This window comes from Anarrhichthys ocellatus, unplaced genomic scaffold (genome assembly GCF_004355925.1).
Source record: "Anarrhichthys ocellatus isolate YVR2014 unplaced genomic scaffold, GSC_Weel_1.0 scaffold77, whole genome shotgun sequence".
Classification (NCBI taxonomy): Eukaryota; Metazoa; Chordata; class Actinopteri; order Perciformes; family Anarhichadidae; genus Anarrhichthys; species Anarrhichthys ocellatus.
In genome coordinates, this window is record NW_022280107.1 from 881,772 (window position 1) to 902,010 (window position 20,239).

Sequence of the window (20,239 nt, forward strand, 5' to 3'; positions counted from 1 at the left end):
ACTGTGAGACGAAGTCAGACCGTTTATTTGGAAAGCGTGTCGCTGAATAACAGAGTGTTGCATCCGATCACGATTTAACAACATAGAAAAACAACTGTGAAACCCTGGAATACAGCTGGGAGCTCCACACACAGCACAGGATGTCCTTTATGGTTAAAGTGATCGTCAGGATGCTCGAGCCATCTTCCTCCTCCTCCTCCTCCTCTTCTTCTTCATCCTCCTCCTCCTCCTCTTCTTCCCCACCGGTTGGCCTCGTTACCTTTCTAATAATTCCCCTATTTATTTAGTTTTCAATTTATTTTTCCCCCTTTTTTTTATTAAAATATATTAAATGCAAAAATAAATAAATACATTTAAAAATTTGTAAAAATAAATAAAAGGAAAAATAAATAGAAAAATCAACATTTACCAGAAAGGTAAATCCGGAAATATTGGTAAATTGCCTACATTTCATTTTTATTTTGGTACATTTTATGGCATGTTCATTTATTATTTTATTAATTCATTTATTTTTGGCAACTTTGGTAACCGATAGCTCCTTGTGCTTGGAGATCTAAACGTAAAGTACAGCTTGGACTGAGGCAGCTTTCGGGAGCATTTTTTATTTGGGAAATAAATCGCGTCGCTGAATAACAAAATATGTCAAAACATAGAAAAGTGAAACCCTGTGGTCCTCTGGATCCAGCTGAGAGCTTCACACACACAGACAGAGATGGTCCTTTAAGATTTAAGCGATGGTCAGGATGGCTCGCTCCCTCTTCCTCCTCTTCCTCTTCTTCTTCGCCAGTTGGCCCGTGGCGTCGGCGAAGAACATCACGTCCTCTTTGCTCTCGATCTCCCGCTGGAGGAACTGCAGCGCGGCGCTGTTGAAGCCCATCACGTCCTGAGACGCACAAGAGAAAGAGAAGCGCGATGAGGACGAGTCTAAACAGACGGACTCTTCTCCTCCAGACGCTACTCACTCTGATCTCCTGCACTTTGGACACCGTGTTGGTCCGAAGCTCGTCGATGACGGACAGCAGCATCTGGTTCCCGGAGATGTGACCGAAATGGATCCTAGAAGGAAACGGAGGAATACCGAGTCACCAGAACATCCTACAGCAGCAGCAGCAGGTCTACAGTTAGATTCACTCCGGAACATCTCATACATCCATGTGTTAGAACCAATACCTCCATATCAATATTAGGATTGACTATTGGTGCTTCCACACAATATTCACAAAATAAGATATTTGATAAATAATCGGTAATGTGGATATAAGTGGATAAAGGCAAATAATTTCAGTAAATTACATCACTTTACTGTAATGCAGCCTGTCAAACCAGGAAACGCGCGCGCACACACACACTTACTTGAGAAGGAAGAACAGGCAGCGGCAGACCAGCTCCACCTCCAGGCCCTGCTGGATGTAGCTGTTGAACAGCGTCAGCAGCTGGGGGACGTACGGGAACGGTAACACCAGCAGAGAAACCTCCAGCTCACTGCGGGACAAACAAAAGAACACCGACTGAGTTCAATATGCACGGAGCACCGCAGACGGTGATAAGCTTTGTGGGTAAACGTGGCGTCTTACCTCGATCTGACCTTCTTTATGACGTCTAAAACGTAGCGGGACGGCTGCAAGAAGGACAAAGACAGACTGAGGATCTACGGCTGAAAAGAACATGAAAACATTTACTTTCATCCTTAATATCAACGTTTGTCGTCGTCGTTCTACTCACTGAAACGTTTCCAAACGCAACGAGGATGGGGTTCGGTTTCGGCAGAGGAAGCTGCAAAACAACATCAGCCGTTTCCCATTAGCATCCAACAAACAGAACACACCTGCAGGATATGTTACGCCCCGCAGCTCATTCCACTGAGCCGGGGCGACAACAGAGAGCATAGAATAAGTGGAGCATGTCTGTACCTTGTTCACTGCTGTCATACTGGCATATTTATGCTCCTCCAACTTCCTGTTCTCCTCTTTGTAAAGTTCCAGAGCCTCCATGATTCTCTCCGCCTGCAAAAACACAGAACATAAAAGGTGTAATAATGTATCTGCAGTCTGTGAAGACGAGGGTCAAACTGAGTCCTGTTTTCACCTGCACATCTTTAGCCAATCACAGACGTACTTTAATGTCAATGTAAATAGTTGCATCCAACCAGGCTTCGTCGGATAAGAAAGATATTCATGCTACAACTCACAGCTTTGACCGTGTCGATGGTCTTCTTGGCGGCTGGAGCTGCTTCTCCTTCAGTTTCTCCGGGTACCTGAAGACAAAAACAAGTGAATGCGTCACTTACACCCGTCCAACACAGCGGTGGAACCGATTGTTCTTTGATTTAAACAGGTGAAAGCGCTCACCACTGGATCATCTCCCTTGGCCATGCTCTCCTCAAACTCTGCTTCCCGCTCCTGTAAATATGAAGACAGAGTGATTTAGAGACACGGAGACGCTGTGTGTGTAAATAACTGAGTATCTGTGTCCTCCCTCTCACCATCTCCCGCTCCTCCTCCAGGATGATGGGCTCCCTGGTTCTCTCCCACAGACGAAGGGATTTGTCGTGAGATGCCGACACAATGTGGTCGCCGTTCGGACTGATGGTGAAACACCAGACCTCCCGATGATGACCCTTTAGAGCAGAGACGAAGGACAAACGTCAGCCTGGAGGTATTCAGTTCATATTATCACGTGATATCGCGATATGTTATTATCGCGATGCGGTATTAGCGCGATGCGGTATTGCGATACGATATTATCACGATACGATTTTATCATGCTACTATCTTATTGTGATTTAAAACATTTAGCGATTACATATATTGCAATTAATTACCGTTTTTCAACTGCAAATTATGCATTTTGTCAACATCCGTTTTATCTAATAAGATAAAGTTTTCTCACTTCTATTGCAGCAAAATGGGTTTTATCACAAACAGACGAACTGATCAACACTCCAACTTTGTTTTGACCAACTTCCTTTAAGAAAAAGTGCATCAATCAGAATAACTCTATAGAAATAGACCATCTTCTCTCTGATGGTCTCTTGACTGATGGAGGTCCTATAGAGGATCAGGACTACACTGAGACTGGTTCATAGAGGATCAGGACTACACTGAGACTGGTTCATATAGAGGATCAGGACTACACTGAGACTGGTTCAGGACCAGTTAAAGGTTCCTCACAGTACTTGAGTAAACGTACTTGGTTATATTCCACCATCGCTCAATTAACAACACAAGTGATGCAGAAATCCTTCATCACTGAATGCACATCATCTAGTTTTGGACTGTTTGATAAATCTGGTTTGCATCTGACAAACGAGGCGCGGTCAGTGTTTCATTTCAGCATCTGAGATGCGAAGGAAGCCCGCCAGAGGACCCGTGATCGAAGCCACCGGACCGCACACATCACAAGTAAATATATAAAATAGTTCGGAGGAGAGCGTCACCTCCAGCGTCTGGATGAGCTGAAACTTGTCGGCGTCCCACTGCTTGATCTTCTTGTCTTTCCCCGCTGTGAAGAACAGATGAGTCTTGGGGACAAACTGGAGGAACATGACGCTGTGGAGAAGAAACAGAGAGAACGCAGAATAAAAAAGCTAGAAGGTAGGGAAGACAAAAGAAAGCGATCTAGCGACTCGAAAGAAACAAAGAAAAGTAGGAAATAATCATAAAGGCAAGACAAGAGACAGAAAACTAAGTGAACAGAGAGGCTGAAAATGAAGCAAACAGATAATTAGATAAGAAGAGAACAAGAAAAGACGCCATGAGAGAAGAGATGAAGGAGCAACTGGTGTGAAGTCACAGGGCAGTCCCCGTTAACAGAGTCCCTGAACGCAACAGATGAAGTCACAGCTGGAAACACGACGGACTAGAAAATGATTTTATTTGATTATTTTTCTGAAATGTTTTGGGTTGCTGGGCGTTACCTGTCGTCATGAGCGAACATGGAGCGGTGACAGTCGCCGAAGTCCAAACCCCAGATCTTCACGTTTCTGTCGGCGGAGCCGGTGGCGATCAGCGTGTTGTCCTGGTGAACAGAACGTGAGATCAGAGTCAGAAACGACCACGTGGAGACCAACATCACAACCACATCTTATCCAACACAAGGCAACAATCAACAACGTGGAAGGAGATTATCTGCTTTAACTCATCATTAGTTGTGTCTTGAGAGTACTCACATGTGAGATGTCCAGACAGAGAACCGGCAGCTTGTGTCCATACAGAGACAAGAAGAACTGCAGCAGCCAGACGGAGAAACGTTGAGTTAAAATTAAACTATTAACGAAGCGATTATACCGAATACACCGTAATGATTGTACAGAATGACGCCGTGTCGGCCATACCTTCAGTGAGTCTGTGTAGAAGACCTTGACGGTGGAGTCTAACAGAGAGACGGCCAGCAGTCTGTGGTCGGGAGAAAACCTCACACACAAAACGTCTTCCTCCAACTGCAGAGTGCGTGTGTGCTTCACTGTCAGCCTCCTAAACACGTACACACACACACACACACACACACACATTAAATATGAGTCATGTCTCTCAGTCTTGTTACTCAGCATTATTGTGAGCAATTTATGATTTTAAATACTTACTTCTGGTCGGTCGCTTGGTCCTTAATCAGCTCAAACTCCCAGAACTTCACCGTCTTATCCGCACTTCCTGTGATAAAGCCTCTCTGCAGGAACAAAACACACACACAACCAATGACGAAGCACAGAAAACACAGCTGTTCTTCACATTTATGTAAAAGTATTAAGACAAAAGGCGATGCGACAGGTGTGACTGCTGACAGGTGGTCGGGTTACCTGGTCTGGGGCGAGGCACAGGGACCACAGAGACCCGTTGTGAGCGTCCACCGTCTCCAGCAGGCTTCCTGAGGCCAACTCAAAGATCTGCAGCTTCCCGCTCTGACAGGTAAAACAAAACAGGAAATATTGTTCTTAACACGCTAGAAAGCCTTCAATGTTGAGTTTTTAATGTTAAAATGTCGGCCATGTTGCACAGAGAAGTGTTCTGTTGCTGCCGTATCCTTGAAGTTCTTAAAGCACCTTCGTTCCCAGGATGATCTGTCTGTCTCCAGGCACGAACAGCGAGCAGAGGGCGTATTCACAGGCCATGGTGCGGATCACCTGCAGCGTTGACCTGCAAAACACCGACATCACGTTAAAACCGGCTCTTACCGGTTATCATTCGAGGATCGAGCGGCCGGACTTCTCTCACCTGTTCCAGATTTTGACCGTGTCCCCCGAGGCTGAGAGGACGGCCAGGTTGTCCGAGCTGAAGGCCAGCGTGCGGACGTCGGTGCGGTGGCCGCCCAGCGTGAGGCGAGCCGTCTTATTGGCCGCGGGCGTCCTGTCCGACGTCTTCAGGCTGTAGGTCTCGATGGTGTTGTTCTGCAGCAGCAGCGCCACCTTCAGCTCGCCGCCGGCACACGACAGGCAGTCCACCCACCTGAGAGGAGACGGAGGGAGGAGTTAATCCCCCCGTTTGGTCTCAAGCTCACGTCTCCGGGTACGTTGGGCTCCACGCTCACCTGATCTTGGCGGAGGCTTTGATTTTGGTCAGTTTGAGGATCTCGTCCTTCAGCATCCGCTCCACCACCGGCTCCGCCTCCTCCTCGCCTGCGTCTTCCTGAGTTCTACAGCAAGAAACAACACAACAACCTTCAGCAACTGCTTAAAGGACTTTAGATGGCACAAGGAATCGATGTCGCATCATGTAACCAAAGAGAAATAACCGGCTTTACTTCGCTGCCTTCTTTTTGGCTTTCTTCAGCTTCTTAGTCATCTTCTTCTGCACCTCCTCCTCCGACAGCACAGTGAAGATCTCCAGGACGGCGTCATTGCCCTGAAGAAAGATTAAAACATGTAAAGCATTACAAATATTAATATCAATAATGCAATTTAAGAGTTAGCATAAACACCAAGTGTCTAAAGTACTACTAAATGTCAACTCCAGAGTCCTGACACACATCAGGTCAATTTCTTTCACAATCAGACGTCAACTAAAAACATTCACTTTGTGCATTGAGTTTGGTTTCTTCCTTAAACTCCCAGACTTCTCATGGTTCCTGAAGGAGCCCAACCCTCTGATCCATCGTCCTCTTTCTGTAGGAACCAGGAGACTCTCAAACACTCACATGACAGGCGATGACTCGGGCCTTGGCGTCCGCTGCCAGAGAGACGACGCGGTCTCTGGCCTCCCTCAGGATCGATCCGGCTTTCTTACAACTCAGGATCCGCTGAGAGGACGGAGAGGACGGACATCAATGTAAGTAACGTTTATATAACGAGAGATATTTTCTTCATGCATTACTTTGTATTAAAAAAAACATTATATATATATATATATATATATATATACACAAACACACACACACACGCACGTACTCTCGTACCTCCTCAGGACTTTCATCCGCCTCTTCCTCATCGTCATCATCCAGCAGAGTTTTCCCCTTCTTCACCTTAGGCTCTCCCACAGCTTTCTCCTGATTAAACAGATGTTAACGACAGATTTAACTTCCCGGTTCTTCTCGTTATTGATCAGTTACACGCGTGTATCGAGATCAAAGAGTCGAGCCGTGTGCTCGTCTCACCTCCTGCAGGTAGTTGATGTCCCAGGCCCGGAGCTCACTGTCTGCTGAGCCCGTTAACAGCCGATTCTCCTGGTTCAGCAGCACCATGCCCCACACCTAACACACACATACACAGAACACACACTGTCACATGGATTCATCCAGGTAGGAAAAGATATTAATGTTTCTCTTCAAAGGCACCAGACTCCATTGACAAAAACAGGATTTTTTTTAGCTCACAGGACACTGGAGCTGCTGGTCTGTCGCTGCCTCCACCACCTTGCTTTTATATGTTATTGTGTGACTTTAGTGATTCTGAACCTTTAAAAACACCAAAGTCACACAACAACACAGACTAACTAACAGCAGTAGACCAGCATCTCCTGTGTTCTGCGACGTAGAATTACTGGTTTTCTCAATGGAGTCTGGAGCCTCTAAAGAGAACATCGATAACGGCTTCAGCTCCCCGTCAGAGTCTCTCATCCACTCAATCCGCTCTCCCTAAATACAGAGGACGGAGCCGCTCACCTCGCTGCGATGGCCCACCATGGTCTTGAAGCAGTGCTGTGTGTCCAGGTCCCACCACTTCACAAAGCTGTCCTTAGAGCTGAGCACAGAAACATGACGTTAGCAACACCGCACGTCCCGTTTCAAACGGTGTTAAGCCTGAAAAACATACTTCAAATATATAACAAACATTATATTACATTTAGGATAATGTTGTTTGAAAAGCACACAAACATTTAATATTAACGTGACTTCCTGGTTTAATAAAGGTTATGAAATAAGGCTGTCTGGTGCAGCTTAAACTCACAACCACATTATTCACTGTTTGTTCAGTGACAGCATAGCAGGATTCAATGATGCCAAATTCATAAAACAATAAATAAAAAGTACGACAGTAGAAATGCTCTTATTTCCTTTATATAAAAGTATGAACGTGTTGTTAAAAGGTGAGTTACCTGGTGACCAGGAGGTTCCTGTCTTTGAGGAACAAGGCCTCTGTGATGACGTCTTTGTGGCCCCTCAGCCTGTAGAGCCCCGACTCATTGATGATGTCCCACACGATCACATCTGTGTCCTGAAAAAAGGTAATAAAGTGCTTATAAACACATGCTATAACAAACCCAAACAGTATTTCAACATACGTGTAATTACATTTAATTTCAAGAGAACGTACCCGTGATCCGGTGACGAGCCGAGCTCCGAGCGCGTCGTAGCGCATGGCGCTGACGGCGGTCTTGTGGCCGTTGAAGGACACGCTGCTCTCGCTGCTCAGCAGGCTGAAGATCCGCACGGCGCCGTCCTCGTAACCCACGGCCACGTGGACGCCATCCGGCGAGGCGCAGAGGAAGGTCACCTCGTGTTTCTGGCCCTTCAGGATCAAGACCTAGACCGGGGACGAGAGACACCGAGTTGGAGACCTGAACCCGTTTGTCGAGAACCGCGTCAGAAAAAAAAAAATGAATGAATAGAATCTCACCTTCTCTCCTTTCCGGACGTCCCAGATGAAGACGTGTTCGCACGCGGCCACGGCCACGTAGCGGCCTCTCTCCCCCCCGCGGAGGGTCACGTACGCGATGTTGGCTTTCTGGCCGCCAATCACTCCGAACACGGCGCTGGCGGCGTAGCGCAGGTACTGTTTGGTCAACCCCATGACGGCCGGCCTCGGGCGATGCTCAGTCCTGTTTATACGAGGATATAATAATAATCATTTTAATTCTTTTTCCAGGACTTTTTCCAGTGATGATCCAGCTGGTTATGTTATGTTCCTCTCTGTGGAAGTTTAAATGAAGAGTCTACAGCTATAACTCATTTATGACATCATCTCTGACGTGCTTAGAAGTTGTATAGTATGATACACTTTGTTTCACTATTATTATATTCTAATCAGTAATGTGTTTAAGTTATGAAGCCGTTAAACTGATATAATTTACATTATAATGTAATAAGATAATATTACACTTGTTGAGAAGAGAATGTTAAATATAAGTACTATCCTTAATACAATTATGATGTACTTGTACATCACTTTTTCTATTTTATGCTACTTTATAATTCTACCCCACTACCTTTATTTGACAGTTTAGATTATTAATAAACAATATAATTAATCTAATAAATGGTGATGATTAATAACAGAAATACAACTCATTATTAAATAATAATTCAGTAATACAACATATATGTATCTCAAATGAACCAGTCTGCATAATAAGTACTTTTGGTACTTTGTTGAATACTTTTGTACTTGTACTGCTTGAGTACGATTATGACTATGAGTATTTCTACAGAGTAGTATCACTACTTTATATCTGAATACTTCTTATACCTGTGATCATAGTGAAAACTGATCAATATTAATAAAGAGTATTTATTAAGAGAGATTATAGTGTTTAGAGCTGTTTTCATCTCCGGTTGTGTCACTTTAATATTTCTTCATTTGTAACACCGTTTTTCTGTGACTAATATTTCTATATTCTGCTTTTAAATGAACGATAATCAACCTAAAAGTTTACTTTAACTACATGTATAGCTTTCATAAAGCATGCTAGTGTGGTTGTCAGATGAGCGTTTGTTTTGCTACACTTTCTATCCCGCGCGGTCGGAGTTACAAGATTCCAGCACTTGTTCCGAGTCAAAAACTCACCAAACCCCGCCTGCCCAGCCAAGGCTGTACTACAAATTGAGCGCACCTAACCACGACTCACCGCTGGCTGCAGGACACACGTGGTGAAGTTCTTCAGTAAACGTAGCTCCAAAAATCTAATACAACGTAGATTTATGTCTGTATATGTTTAACGTGAAGTTAACGTTTCTTCCTCTACCGTCACGTGTTTTAATATTTGGTTGTTTTCTCCTCTTACCTCAGAAATGCGGCCGCTAGCTTCGCTTGTGTTTGTACTGCGTGCGCAGTTGATTTAGACCAAACCAGTCGATAAGCACACACATCGATACCAGCGGTGAGTGTAATATTTATAAAAATGAAATATTAAAATAAAGAACACGTTACAGAATAAATTAATATCAAAAACAGCCAGATGTGACTGCCTCCAAGTCGTTTAAAACATTACAACAATGCATTCAGAGAGACCAGCTCCTGAATATTCATGTAATTGTGTTTATATAAAGATAAATAAACGTTATATAATAATACAATTTATAAAAAAAGATCATACAAATATATAGTTATATATTTTATATGTATTTATAAGGTAATTATTGTTATATAAATAGAACACAACTAACTGTGATGAAAGAATAAAATCTTTGTTTTTCCTCTGCTTTATCGTTCTCTCTCTGTTGCTTTTGTCTGCGCTCGACTCACGAGACCCTCCACAGCGGAAGTGTTTTCAGCTTATTAGTCAGCTGATTAGAACCTGAGGGGGAAAAATGCATCAAGTGTAATAGAAATAACAGGAACAAAAACCGGAAGTCTGCCTGTATGGGCCCTACAAAATAAAACAATCAAAATCAGGTTTATTGACAAGTAGGTTTTCACATATAAGGAATTGAAAATAGCAAGAGAAACTGAAATTAAAATGTTATAAATAACCACAATTAAAACACAATGGTTATTTGAAACAATCAGCATACATACATGCATTTGAGAATTGGCTTTTTTTGTGTAGATGGAGACATTTTGTGTCCATTAATTAAAGCATGTATATGGGGAATTTTTTAACAATTTTCTAATTTGGAGGTAATTCTAAGTCATTCATATTTATATTTAATAATATTTAATTTTGCACATACCATCTATATTACAGGCCTATATGCTGTATTTTCTATGTACAGTACGGGAGGAGTAAAACAAGCATTTCATTGCAGGTAAGTTGAGCATGCAAAACAAAACAAAAAAATCCTGTGGACGTTTATTCTGAAATTCTTAGCCGGATGTTGCTGCCGCTACTCCAGTTAGCTTAACCTCGCAGCAAGTAGCACCTAGCTTTCCTGGCTAAACGTGTAAACCTGACTAATTGGCACTTTTAAACTCACCTTCTGAGCGCTTTGTCGACTGCTTTGCTCGTTAGAATGAAGACGAAGAACGAGAATATCTCCTGAGTCAACACATTGACGTGTCAAGATTTATTCATCATTTTAAGTTTCTATTTCTCTCCACAGCTGCTGCAGGAAATACAACTGGCGAGGTTAGTAACAGCTGATTTTGCCATAAAAAATGGGTCAAAATACCGTTTTAATTGGGATTTAAAGCAAATATTATTATTAGTGACCCTCGTGAATGTGTCTATGAAGAACAGGCAGTTTAGTTGTTTGGGGGATATTTTATTTTTTGACAGCAGCTTCTTACTTTTGCTGTTCAGGAGCTCTGCTGTTAAGGAGCTCTGCTTCCACTAATGAAGCTGAAAGGCAACCAGAAAAATAAATGAAATAAAGTGTTACATGTTAGGAAAGCATCCTGGTTTAAAAATGTGTGTATATATATATATATATATATATATATATATATATAATGTGTGTGTGTGTGTGTGTGTGTGTGTGTGTGTGCGTGTGTGTGTATATTTAAATCTATAAGCAAGAAAGTGCTTATAGATTGTTTTTGTTTGCAAAATTACTGTTAAATAATATTTTTGCCATTTATCGTGCAAATAAAATATATTTTAAAATATTACTTTTATTTTAATAATATTTTTTGTATTAATATAAAAAAATATTAAACATACATTTTCTGCAATGATTGTAATTTTTCGATTTTGGATTGTTAGTCAGACAAAACAATAAATCTGGAGATGTTTTATAGAAAAAATAGGAAATTAAACTTAATAAAATGAAAAAATTATTGAATTAGGTTAAAGCAGTTGAAGCCGTTGGATTAGTTATCCAATCAGAATAGTTGTGGAGCTAATGAAGTAATTGATCAGTGCTTCTGTGTCCTGAGAGGAGCCTCCATCAGAAGTGAACAACACTCTGATTTGTACGCAGCTGCTTGGAGGTCCAGCGGCATCCTTCAGACCCGGAGGCGGGATGGACCCTCTGGGCGCTCGCTCCCAGTTCGTGGACGTCCAGACTCTCCCCACGTGGCAGCAGCAGCTGGGCGAGGACGGTGGCGAGGAGACGCCGCGGGACCAGAGCGACGGCTTCCTCATCCAGGAGGTCTTCTCCTCGCCCTTCCCCTTCAGACCAGACATCAACCGCAAGATCATCCTCTTGTGAGTCACACTTGTTTCCTCACGCTGTTGCTGTCGGGTGAAAATGTCCTCTTGTTTCAAACTTTAAAGTTACTGTGAGGAACTTTTAACTGGTCCTGAACCAGTCTCAGTGTAGTCCTGATCCTCTATCAGACCTCCATCAGTAAAGAGACCATCAGAGAGAAGATGGTCTGTTTCTATAGAGTTATTCTTAATGCTCGTCATCGGAGCCACCGGGTCGGATTCTGGTGAAACCAGATGAAATCATGCAGGTTCACCAGAACATCCTTCAGCTCAGACTCCAGCAGAGACCGGTCCACTGTGGACAGACCCAGATCCTCCAGCAGAGATCGGTCCACCGTGGACAGACCCAGACCCAGACCCTGCTGCAGTAAAATGACAGGTTTCTAAAGGGACTCTGGTGTGCAGGAGAGGTGTCTATGAGTGGAGCATTTTAAACGTCGTTATCGTTATTCTGAAAAGCCCAAATCGTGATTTATATCCGATTTAATTTTGCAGCACTAACTGATGCACGATGTTTCAGTGAAGCCACAAATCCTCTTTTCATACTGAGTAAAGATTTAGATTTTCCACTTACTGAAGAGTGTGTCTTTGAATTATCTGTCCGCCATGTTTGCAGGTCGTCAACCGGACGTGTTGTGTAGTTTCTTGACAATTACATCAGGTTTAAATATATCTGCATATTCAACACCGTAGAAACATATTTTAAAGTCTTTATTTCTGTCTTAAATCATTCTGTTACATAATGATCCAGACCGGATGATGTTTCACTGATTAGACTGAAGCCTAACTAGACTTCATGCTTTAGCTTGTTGTGCCCTTTGCACTCTTCAGTCAACGTTCACCCTGCAGCACTGAAGTCCAGATCCTGAAGCAGTCAGCCCACATGAAACACTAGAATTCATCAGCTTTGATATGAATATAAATATTAAATATGACACAGACTCTGCACAATGAACCCTAGAAAACTCAGCAGCAGTGATACAAACTCGGCTTTTTTTTTGGGAGGTTCTGTGTCTCTTCTTGTGCTCTCCTGGACCGGCTCAGAGTCCAGACCCCCCCCTTCTTAAATCCTCTTTGAGCAGAGGACCACATGACCGTCGGTTCTCTCTGTGAGAGCCTTGTTCTCACATTCCTGCTGCTCTAACGTGACCGGAGCTCCTCCAGCAGCGGCACCTTGTGAGCCTGTGACCGTGAGCGGTGATACCTTTCATTCATTCATTTATATAGTTATACAATGTCTGTGTCGTGCCAAACATTTAGCAGATCCAACATCAGATTACGAGACACTATTGTTTTCTTCTGGTGCAAACAAAGCGTGTGAGAAGCGGAACCTCTTGTTACCTGCTGCAGTGGTTCTTTTGAGGATCTGACCTTTTTACCAGCGAACACTCTCAGACGCGCTTGTGGCTGCTGTCAAATACGTCAAGAAGTTCCCAATTTTTTGACAATGGTGTGAAGCACCCGGCTAACTGGTCCACAAGCAGCCTGCAGATAATGGTTTTATTATTAGACTGGAGGGTGAGACTGGAATGTCTCTTGTCGATGCGGCTCAGTCGGTGTGTGAAGCAGCGACTCGTTGTCGTTTAGCTTCATGAGTATTTGACCTTAACATTTCCACTCTGTTCCTCAGGAGGAGTTTGCGTGTGGCAGCATTGTGACTCATGTTTTATTAAGCTAACGGAGACGATGTAGAACAAAGCCTCTTCCTTCTTGTGACTAAATGCTTTCAACACGCAGTTCCTCATTGTTCTTTCCACACAAAGCCCAGAAGGCTGCAGAGTGAAGAAGTGAATTAATAACCAATAAAACAAGATGTTTTTACTTCGACTAAACGTGTGCAGACTAATGAATGTGCGTGCTGTCACACAGTCCAGCGCTTTGAGACCAGATACAACTTTAATGAGCTGGCTCTGCAGAAATGTGGGGATTTAGGGCAATAAATACTGGAGTAGGTTATGAAACATTAATAAAAATACAACACATTAAGGGCTCTAACTTCTCTCACCACCGTCCAGAAACACAATCTAAACCGCTCCAAAGTAGATGCTGCTCGTCCCAACTATACAATAGAACACCATGGATGTTATATTTGGCTCACATTTTGTAAAAACATTTGTAACATATGCGTCTTCATTGATTTATTCATATCAAATATGCTTCTGACAATGAAAACTAGTGAATAAAGTGATATTACTTTAGGACTCTTCAGGAAAGAACGGTACGACCAAAACGTACCAAACACGACGGTGTGAGAGAAGAGATGTGATTTAATGATGATTCTTTCTTTAACAGCTGTGGCGACATCGCTCTGCTGAACTGCACCGCCATCGTGAACACCAGCAACGAGTCGCTCAGCGACAAGAACCCGGTGTCCGACAGCGTCCACCGGCTGGCCGGACCCGAGCTGAGGGACGAGCTGCTCAAACTCAAAGGTACAGAACTGAGAGTCTGGAGGCAGAGGACCACAGCATGTGACAAAAGCAGGCACATGATGCTCGGCTGAATGTGATAAATAAAGGGTCCGAACCGCCATCACTACTCTGATGTACAGTCTGATGTCTTTTAGAAAGAACTTCAATGTTCCAACGTGTTATCACTGAGAGAGTGGACGTCCACAAGATGTCTCACGATGACGAAAGAACTCTCAACACAAAGAGAAACGTCCTTTTTGTTCCCAAAGCTTTCGACCACATGTCATGGCCTTCCTCACTGGATGGAGCGGCTCAGTTGTCATTTAAAGAAAAGTGTATTTTTCCACTTGTTTCGATTGGCATCACGTAATCATTATCACAGACTGTTTTATACATCACTTCATAACTAAAGTACAGTCGGAGCAAGTAGTGAGATATCTGATTCATCCGTCTCAAACACCTCGTGTTGACTCTTGTCTGAAGTTAATTGTTTTTAAAGTCGGGAGCTTGAAGTTCATGGATCTGGTAGAAGTTAAGACACAAATAACGTACGAAGCAAGAAATAATTAAAAGAAATTCTCGTTTTCCTAAGTGGAAGATTTAACTTTAAGAAAGATATTTTTGTACCTTTTTTAGAAAAAGAATGTGTATTTAATTTTTTGGGTGAATTTATGGAAAGTTTAGATGAAGAAATTAAGCAAATCAATTTAGGAAACTGTATAAAAATATGTTTTATATATTGAGATGATTATTTATATGTATGTGATGAACATTAAGTTACTATTTTACAAAGAGGTAGAAAGTATTTACTTCTGCCTGCTCCTTTTAGAACAAATCATATTATTTTTATTTATTTACTTTATTTAAAATCTGTTATTGTTTATTCTTCTTTTGTTTTCTTTATTACAATCTTATCTAATAACTTGCATGTTTGCGTGCAGGATGTCGGACCGGAGAGACGAAGCTGACCAAAGGCTTCAGCCTGGCAGCGAGGTTCATCGTCCACACGGTGGGACCCAAGTACAAAGCCAAGTACCGGACGGCGGCGGAGAGCTCGCTGTACAGCTGCTACAGGAACACCATGCAGCTGGCCGCGTAAGAACTCAATCAGACCGACCAGCTGATCCCGTCAATGGAGAGATGTTTGGTCTATTTTGCTTAAAATAATGACTTCTTTCAGACTAGTGGAAAGAAAACATCTAAAATACACATTCAGGTGTTTGTTTTACTACTTTGTTTGTATACGTCTGCAGATTTCTACTGAATTCACCAAAAGTTAACATTACATAATGCCTCATTTGCATATTTAAAAGACATTTCAGAAAACTTGTAACTCCATCTGTTCTATGCACAGAGCGTAGAATTAATTATTTTACAGGATCTAGTTCGTGCAAACAGTTTATTTTGGTTGAATAAATGTAGAATAAAGTAATTGTTTATGAATTATCACAACTTTAAGTTTTGATTCGGATGCTTTTTCTTGACGGAAGCGTTCGTCACACATGATGTGTTCAAGGACTGTTGGAAAGTTGAACGCCGATGTTTGTTTTTACAGCTTCTGGCTGTGATACATTTTGCAGATAAAAAATAAAACCAAGAAAACAGGTTTTTCAAAACCTCAGTGGCTTTTGATTGTAGTGGAAGCAAAACATATCAATAACTTTAGTACATTATATCTTTACATATATAACATAAGGAGTGCTTTTATCATTTGCTGTGCAGCGGTAGTTGTCTTGTGAAGTTCGTGTGTGTTTGTTGTCTGTGAGGAACCGGAGCTGTTACTGTGGTGAACATAAGTGTGAGGTGGTTGTTCTTGTTTCCTCAGAGAGCAGTCGATGGCGTCTGTTGGCTTCTGTGTGGTGACCACGACCAAGAGAGGATACCCACTGGAGGACGCTGCACACATCGCTTTCAGTAAGACGCACACACACACACACACACACACACACACACACACACACACACACACACACACACTCAATGACATTTATTCAAAGTAAACTACATGTTCACTTTAAGCCCGCATGACGTTCTGATAAGATCATAATCTGATGATGGATACAAACAAACATATTACAGATGCAATGACCTTAAACTGGACCGTTACGTTGTTTAAGTTTAGTTATTGCTTATTGTTATAATATTTATTTATAGTTTGTAGAAACAGACGGGAGATTTGAAAATGAACTTACAACTAACGGATCAATGCAGCATTAGACCAGCAGCTCCTGTGTTCTGAGGTTAAATGTCGATGGAGTCTGTCACTGAGACGACCGCACTGACTTCAGTAACTCTTTCAAAAGAATCTTTACTGAAAACCTTTAGGTTTTTGAAACGAGCAGACATTTGTAACTTGTGACGGACATTTTATAAAAGCAGACGGTTGAATCTGTATTCCTTTAATTGTCGTCGGCGTGTCTTAATGTGTGAGGTAACAGGAGTGTGTGTTTGTGTGTTCATAGGAACAGTGCGCAGGTTCCTGGAGAATCATGGAAACAGCCTGGAGGCCGTGGTGTTCGCTGTGTCTGACACAGAGGAGGTGTGTGTGACTTCAGTCACTGCCAGTTCCCTAAACACTGCATCTCACAGTATGGGCAGCTGACAAGTGTATTCAGAAAGGAATTTATATTTAATATATTTATTTCTTATAATTTCTGGGTAGTGAGGTTACTCGAAATGTAAACATGCCCCCTGTGGTTACCACTTATATTTACACTTTGTCATCTGAATATATGCTGCCCTGTTGTCTAGTATGACGATATATTTATGTGTGTGTGTGTGTGCGTGTGTGTGTGTGTGTGTGTGTGTGTGTGTTCTCTCAGCCGGTGTATAAGAAGCTGCTGCCTCTGTACTACCCTCGCTCTGAGGAAGAGGAGAAGGCCAGCCTGCCTCTCATCCCGGCCGACATCGGCAACTCTGAGGGGGAACCCATCGTCCCAGAGAGACAGATCCGCATCGCCGAGAAACCAGGCACCGTGGAAGGTATTCAAACCATTAAAAAAATATATGTATATAATGTGAGGAAATATTTTCCCGTCATTAGTAAAGCCACGTAATGTGCTTCACTTTCATGCCAGCCATCTTTTATAAGAGTAGGCATCTTTTTTCCATCATCAATTGATGTGCCTTTGAGGCTGTATGAGTCACACGTGCATCATTTATTATTTTATTCCGCTCCATTTCTGTCCTCACTCGTCTCACACTGAGGAACCGTTTGTTGTTCTTTCCCAGTTTAATTTCACGACAGAAAGATGGCGGCACAAAATTTAACAGAGAAATTGTCCAAGTGCACAATAAAGTTAATAATGTGAAGCGCTGCAGCACCTTGCAGTGTTGTAGTCGAATAGTCAACAGTTTTAGTGTCGTCCACCGTTCTGCTACTCGTTGTGACACGGGAGAAGTTTCAACTGGTTGCAACATCACCGCTAGATGACGCCAAATCCTACACAATGGACCTTTAGATGAATGGAAGCAGTGCATCAGTGAGAAGCAAATGCAAAAAAGAGTTTGAGGCCTGTACCAAGGGCCTGTACTTAGACATTTAGCGTTGTTTTTTTATGCTTTTATTTGTCCTCCATTTATATGTAAACTGAGCAGTTTTTACAGCAGTCATGAAAGAAGTGAGAAAGGGCGAGGCGTCAACCTTCGGTTCTGGAAAGTGAAGCAAAGTAAACCTGCATTCTCTCTCGTGTCCACCAGGGGGCGACTCCTCTGGTTGTATAGAAGTCTATGAGAAAATGACTCTACTTCTCTCTTGATTTATTACCTCAGTAAACATGAGTTTATGGTCTCAATCTCTAGTTTCAAGTCTTCTTCAATACAGCATGATGTTCATTTAGTACATTATGGTCCATTTAGAGTCAAACAGACCATAAAGCAGGGGATGCTTTAGGGCGGGGCTACACAGTGATTGACAGGTCTCCACCAGAGACGTATACCGCGTCTCTACGTCACTCCTCCTCAGTCTGAATATGGTCACTTCTGCAAAAAGTCAGGATGGAGACGGCTAAAACACCGAACTCTAAGCTTCAAAATGTCAGTCCACAAACCGATGGATGACATCACGACGACTACGTCCACTTCCTGTATAAAGTCTGTGGAAAGAGCCAACACTCACATGACTGCATGTGCAGTATTTGACGCTGTTGCATTGAAAATAAGACAGACAAAGAAGAACCAAAAGGCTGAAATAAGCAATTATGACTCCCTTCTAAGCCTTAAACCCTCATACAAACCTCCTCAGAGGATCGTGAACGTAGCAGCAGCCCATGTGTTCGTGGGTTCGGCGTCGAGCCCGTTGCCTCCATTGACCTCCGGTACAGAAGAATGTTTGCGGTGCTTCAAAGGTGGTGAGATGTGGCTTTGGCATATTGATCCAAAGCAAGCAGTCCTGTCTGTGAGTGAAACCCAACAACAACATGCTGATGTGATCACACTGACAGACACACACAGCCTTTTGGATGTAGATGGGATGCGTGGACATGCGTACAACCGTACATGTGGTTTGTTTTTTAGAAAAACAAACACACACACACGCACACAAATAATGTCATGCTTGCAGATGATTAAGGATTAGTGAAATAAAATAAAGACAAGATGAGGTGAATCCGGGATAATTTACTGGTTTATTGTCTCGTTTTTGTGTGTTGTGTTTCAATGGATATGCTGCATCTAACTTTACCATAACTCTCGTGTATGACACCGTCACGAATCCATCAGAGCCAGTAAAGTCAATTAAAGGTCCAGTTATCATCTGTTTGTTTGTTTATGTAGATGATTCTGAAGAGGAGAGTCTGAAGTCGGATCTGGGTCAGGTGGGGAACCACGCTTTCGCCCGGATGGAGGGTGACGTGGACAAACAGCGGAAACAGATCCTGCAGGGCCAGATGTCAGAGGCGGCCATCTTGAAACAACACCAGAGGAAGTAAGAGTCCGAAAACCAAATTGTAAAGTAACTGGAACGTACTGGAGGGGGAAAAAAACACGTTTTATATGATAAAATATGTTGTGACCAGTTAAGTGGTGTCCCATGAACTAGCATTAGCAACATTAGCTTTGTTTAGTCCCGCCCCTGACGCGGATTGGCTAATCGTTAGTCCCCTAGCTGTGCTCATGGGGTCGATTACTTTTTAACAGGTGGCAACCTCGGTTCTGCCAAGTGAAGTCAAAGCTTCATGTGTTAAACCTGCATTCTCTCTAGTGTCCACCAGGGGGCGACTCCTCTGGTTGTATAGAAGTCTATGAGAAAATGACTCTACTTCTCTCTTGATTTATTACCTCAGTAAACATTGTAAACATGAGTTTATGGTCTCAATCTCTAGTTTCAAGTCTTCTTCAATACAGCATGATGTTCATTTAGTACATTATGCTCCATTTAGAGTCACACAGACCATAAAGCAGGGGATGCTTTAGGGCGGGGCTTACTGTGATTGACAGGTCTCTACCAGAGATGTATACTCCGTCTCTACGTCACTCCTTCTCAGTCCAGATATGGTCACTTCCTGTTCACTGGTTGCAAAGAAACAAGATGGTGACGGCCAAAACACCAAAACTTTAGGCTTCACAGCTGCAGTCCACAAACCAATAGATGACATCACGACGACTGCGTCCACTTCTTCTATACAGTCTGGGGTGTGGACCCAGGCAACTTATAAATTAAAATATATAGAAATCAAATGACAAGGTTCAGATAAGAGCTACTAAACTAAGAGAATATTTGCTACAGAAACACATTTCAGATGCAAGTCCAAACTGTATTATATTCTGCAACCATGAACCTTAAGTTAATTAAGGCCACTTCTGTGTGTGCGTGTGTGTTCCTCTCCTGCAGTTACGGTCGCTGGCTGTGTCGGGCGAGAGCAGAGGATCTGTCAGACATCGCTGCGCTGAAAGCTTTATATCAAACCGGTACGTGTTGATGTGTGTGTGAGACACAGAGAACCACAGAAGTTATATACTGGAACCCTGTGTTTGGAGTCAATCTGTCTCCTGTGTTCTGTAAATGTGAAAGGATAAAAGAAACAAAAGAAGGGCATTTACAGAAGTGTGTGTGTGTGTGTGTGTGTGTGTGTGTGTGTGTGTGTGTGTGTG

General features: G+C 42.7%; 2 protein-coding genes across 2 annotated transcripts in view; one reads left to right on the top strand and one right to left on the bottom strand.

Moving 5' to 3' along the window:
• Nucleotides 1-406: 406 nt before the first annotated feature.
• Nucleotides 407-9,485, bottom strand: wdr3 (WD repeat domain 3). Its single transcript, XM_031873927.1, has 27 exons — nt 9,432-9,485; nt 8,048-8,249; nt 7,745-7,954; nt 7,527-7,645; nt 7,093-7,171; nt 6,586-6,681; nt 6,388-6,477; nt 6,130-6,231; nt 5,737-5,837; nt 5,524-5,628; nt 5,211-5,441; nt 5,039-5,132; nt 4,796-4,897; nt 4,583-4,665; nt 4,334-4,472; nt 4,169-4,225; nt 3,917-4,017; nt 3,437-3,548; nt 2,483-2,617; nt 2,349-2,399; nt 2,189-2,254; nt 1,911-2,003; nt 1,723-1,773; nt 1,575-1,618; nt 1,354-1,482; nt 963-1,056; nt 407-883 (listed from the first exon to the last, which is right to left on the bottom strand). The coding sequence occupies exons 2-27, from the start codon at nt 8,219-8,221 to the stop codon at nt 728-730; spliced, it is 2,814 nt and encodes a 937-aa protein (XP_031729787.1). The 5' UTR covers nt 8,222-8,249; nt 9,432-9,485; the 3' UTR covers nt 407-727.
• A 1,006-nt stretch (nt 9,486-10,491) lies between these two features.
• gdap2 (ganglioside induced differentiation associated protein 2) overlaps nt 10,492-20,239 on the top strand; it is a 27,440-nt gene continuing 17,692 nt past the window's right edge. Inside the window, exons 1-9 of the mRNA XM_031873949.1 lie at nt 10,492-10,715; nt 11,509-11,735; nt 14,031-14,170; nt 15,091-15,244; nt 15,975-16,063; nt 16,612-16,688; nt 16,972-17,131; nt 18,923-19,073; nt 19,980-20,056. Of these exons, the coding sequence (XP_031729809.1) occupies nt 11,551-11,735; nt 14,031-14,170; nt 15,091-15,244; nt 15,975-16,063; nt 16,612-16,688; nt 16,972-17,131; nt 18,923-19,073; nt 19,980-20,056 (1,033 nt within the window). The 5' untranslated portion in view covers nt 10,492-10,715; nt 11,509-11,550. The remainder of the gene's footprint in view (nt 10,716-11,508; nt 11,736-14,030; nt 14,171-15,090; nt 15,245-15,974; nt 16,064-16,611; nt 16,689-16,971; nt 17,132-18,922; nt 19,074-19,979; nt 20,057-20,239) is intronic.

Coding starts and splice junctions, on each gene's coding strand:
- wdr3 (XM_031873927.1), bottom strand. CDS start 8,221: ATGGGGTTGACCAAACAGTACCTGCGCTACGCCGCCAGCGCCGTGTTC. Junction 6,682..7,092: donor TGGTGGGCCATCGCAGCGAG/GTGAGCGGCTCC, acceptor TGTGTGTGTTAG/GTGTGGGGCATGGTGCTGCT. Junction 4,666..4,795: donor TGTGCCTCGCCCCAGACCAG/GTAACCCGACCA, acceptor TTGTTCCTGCAG/AGAGGCTTTATCACAGGAAG.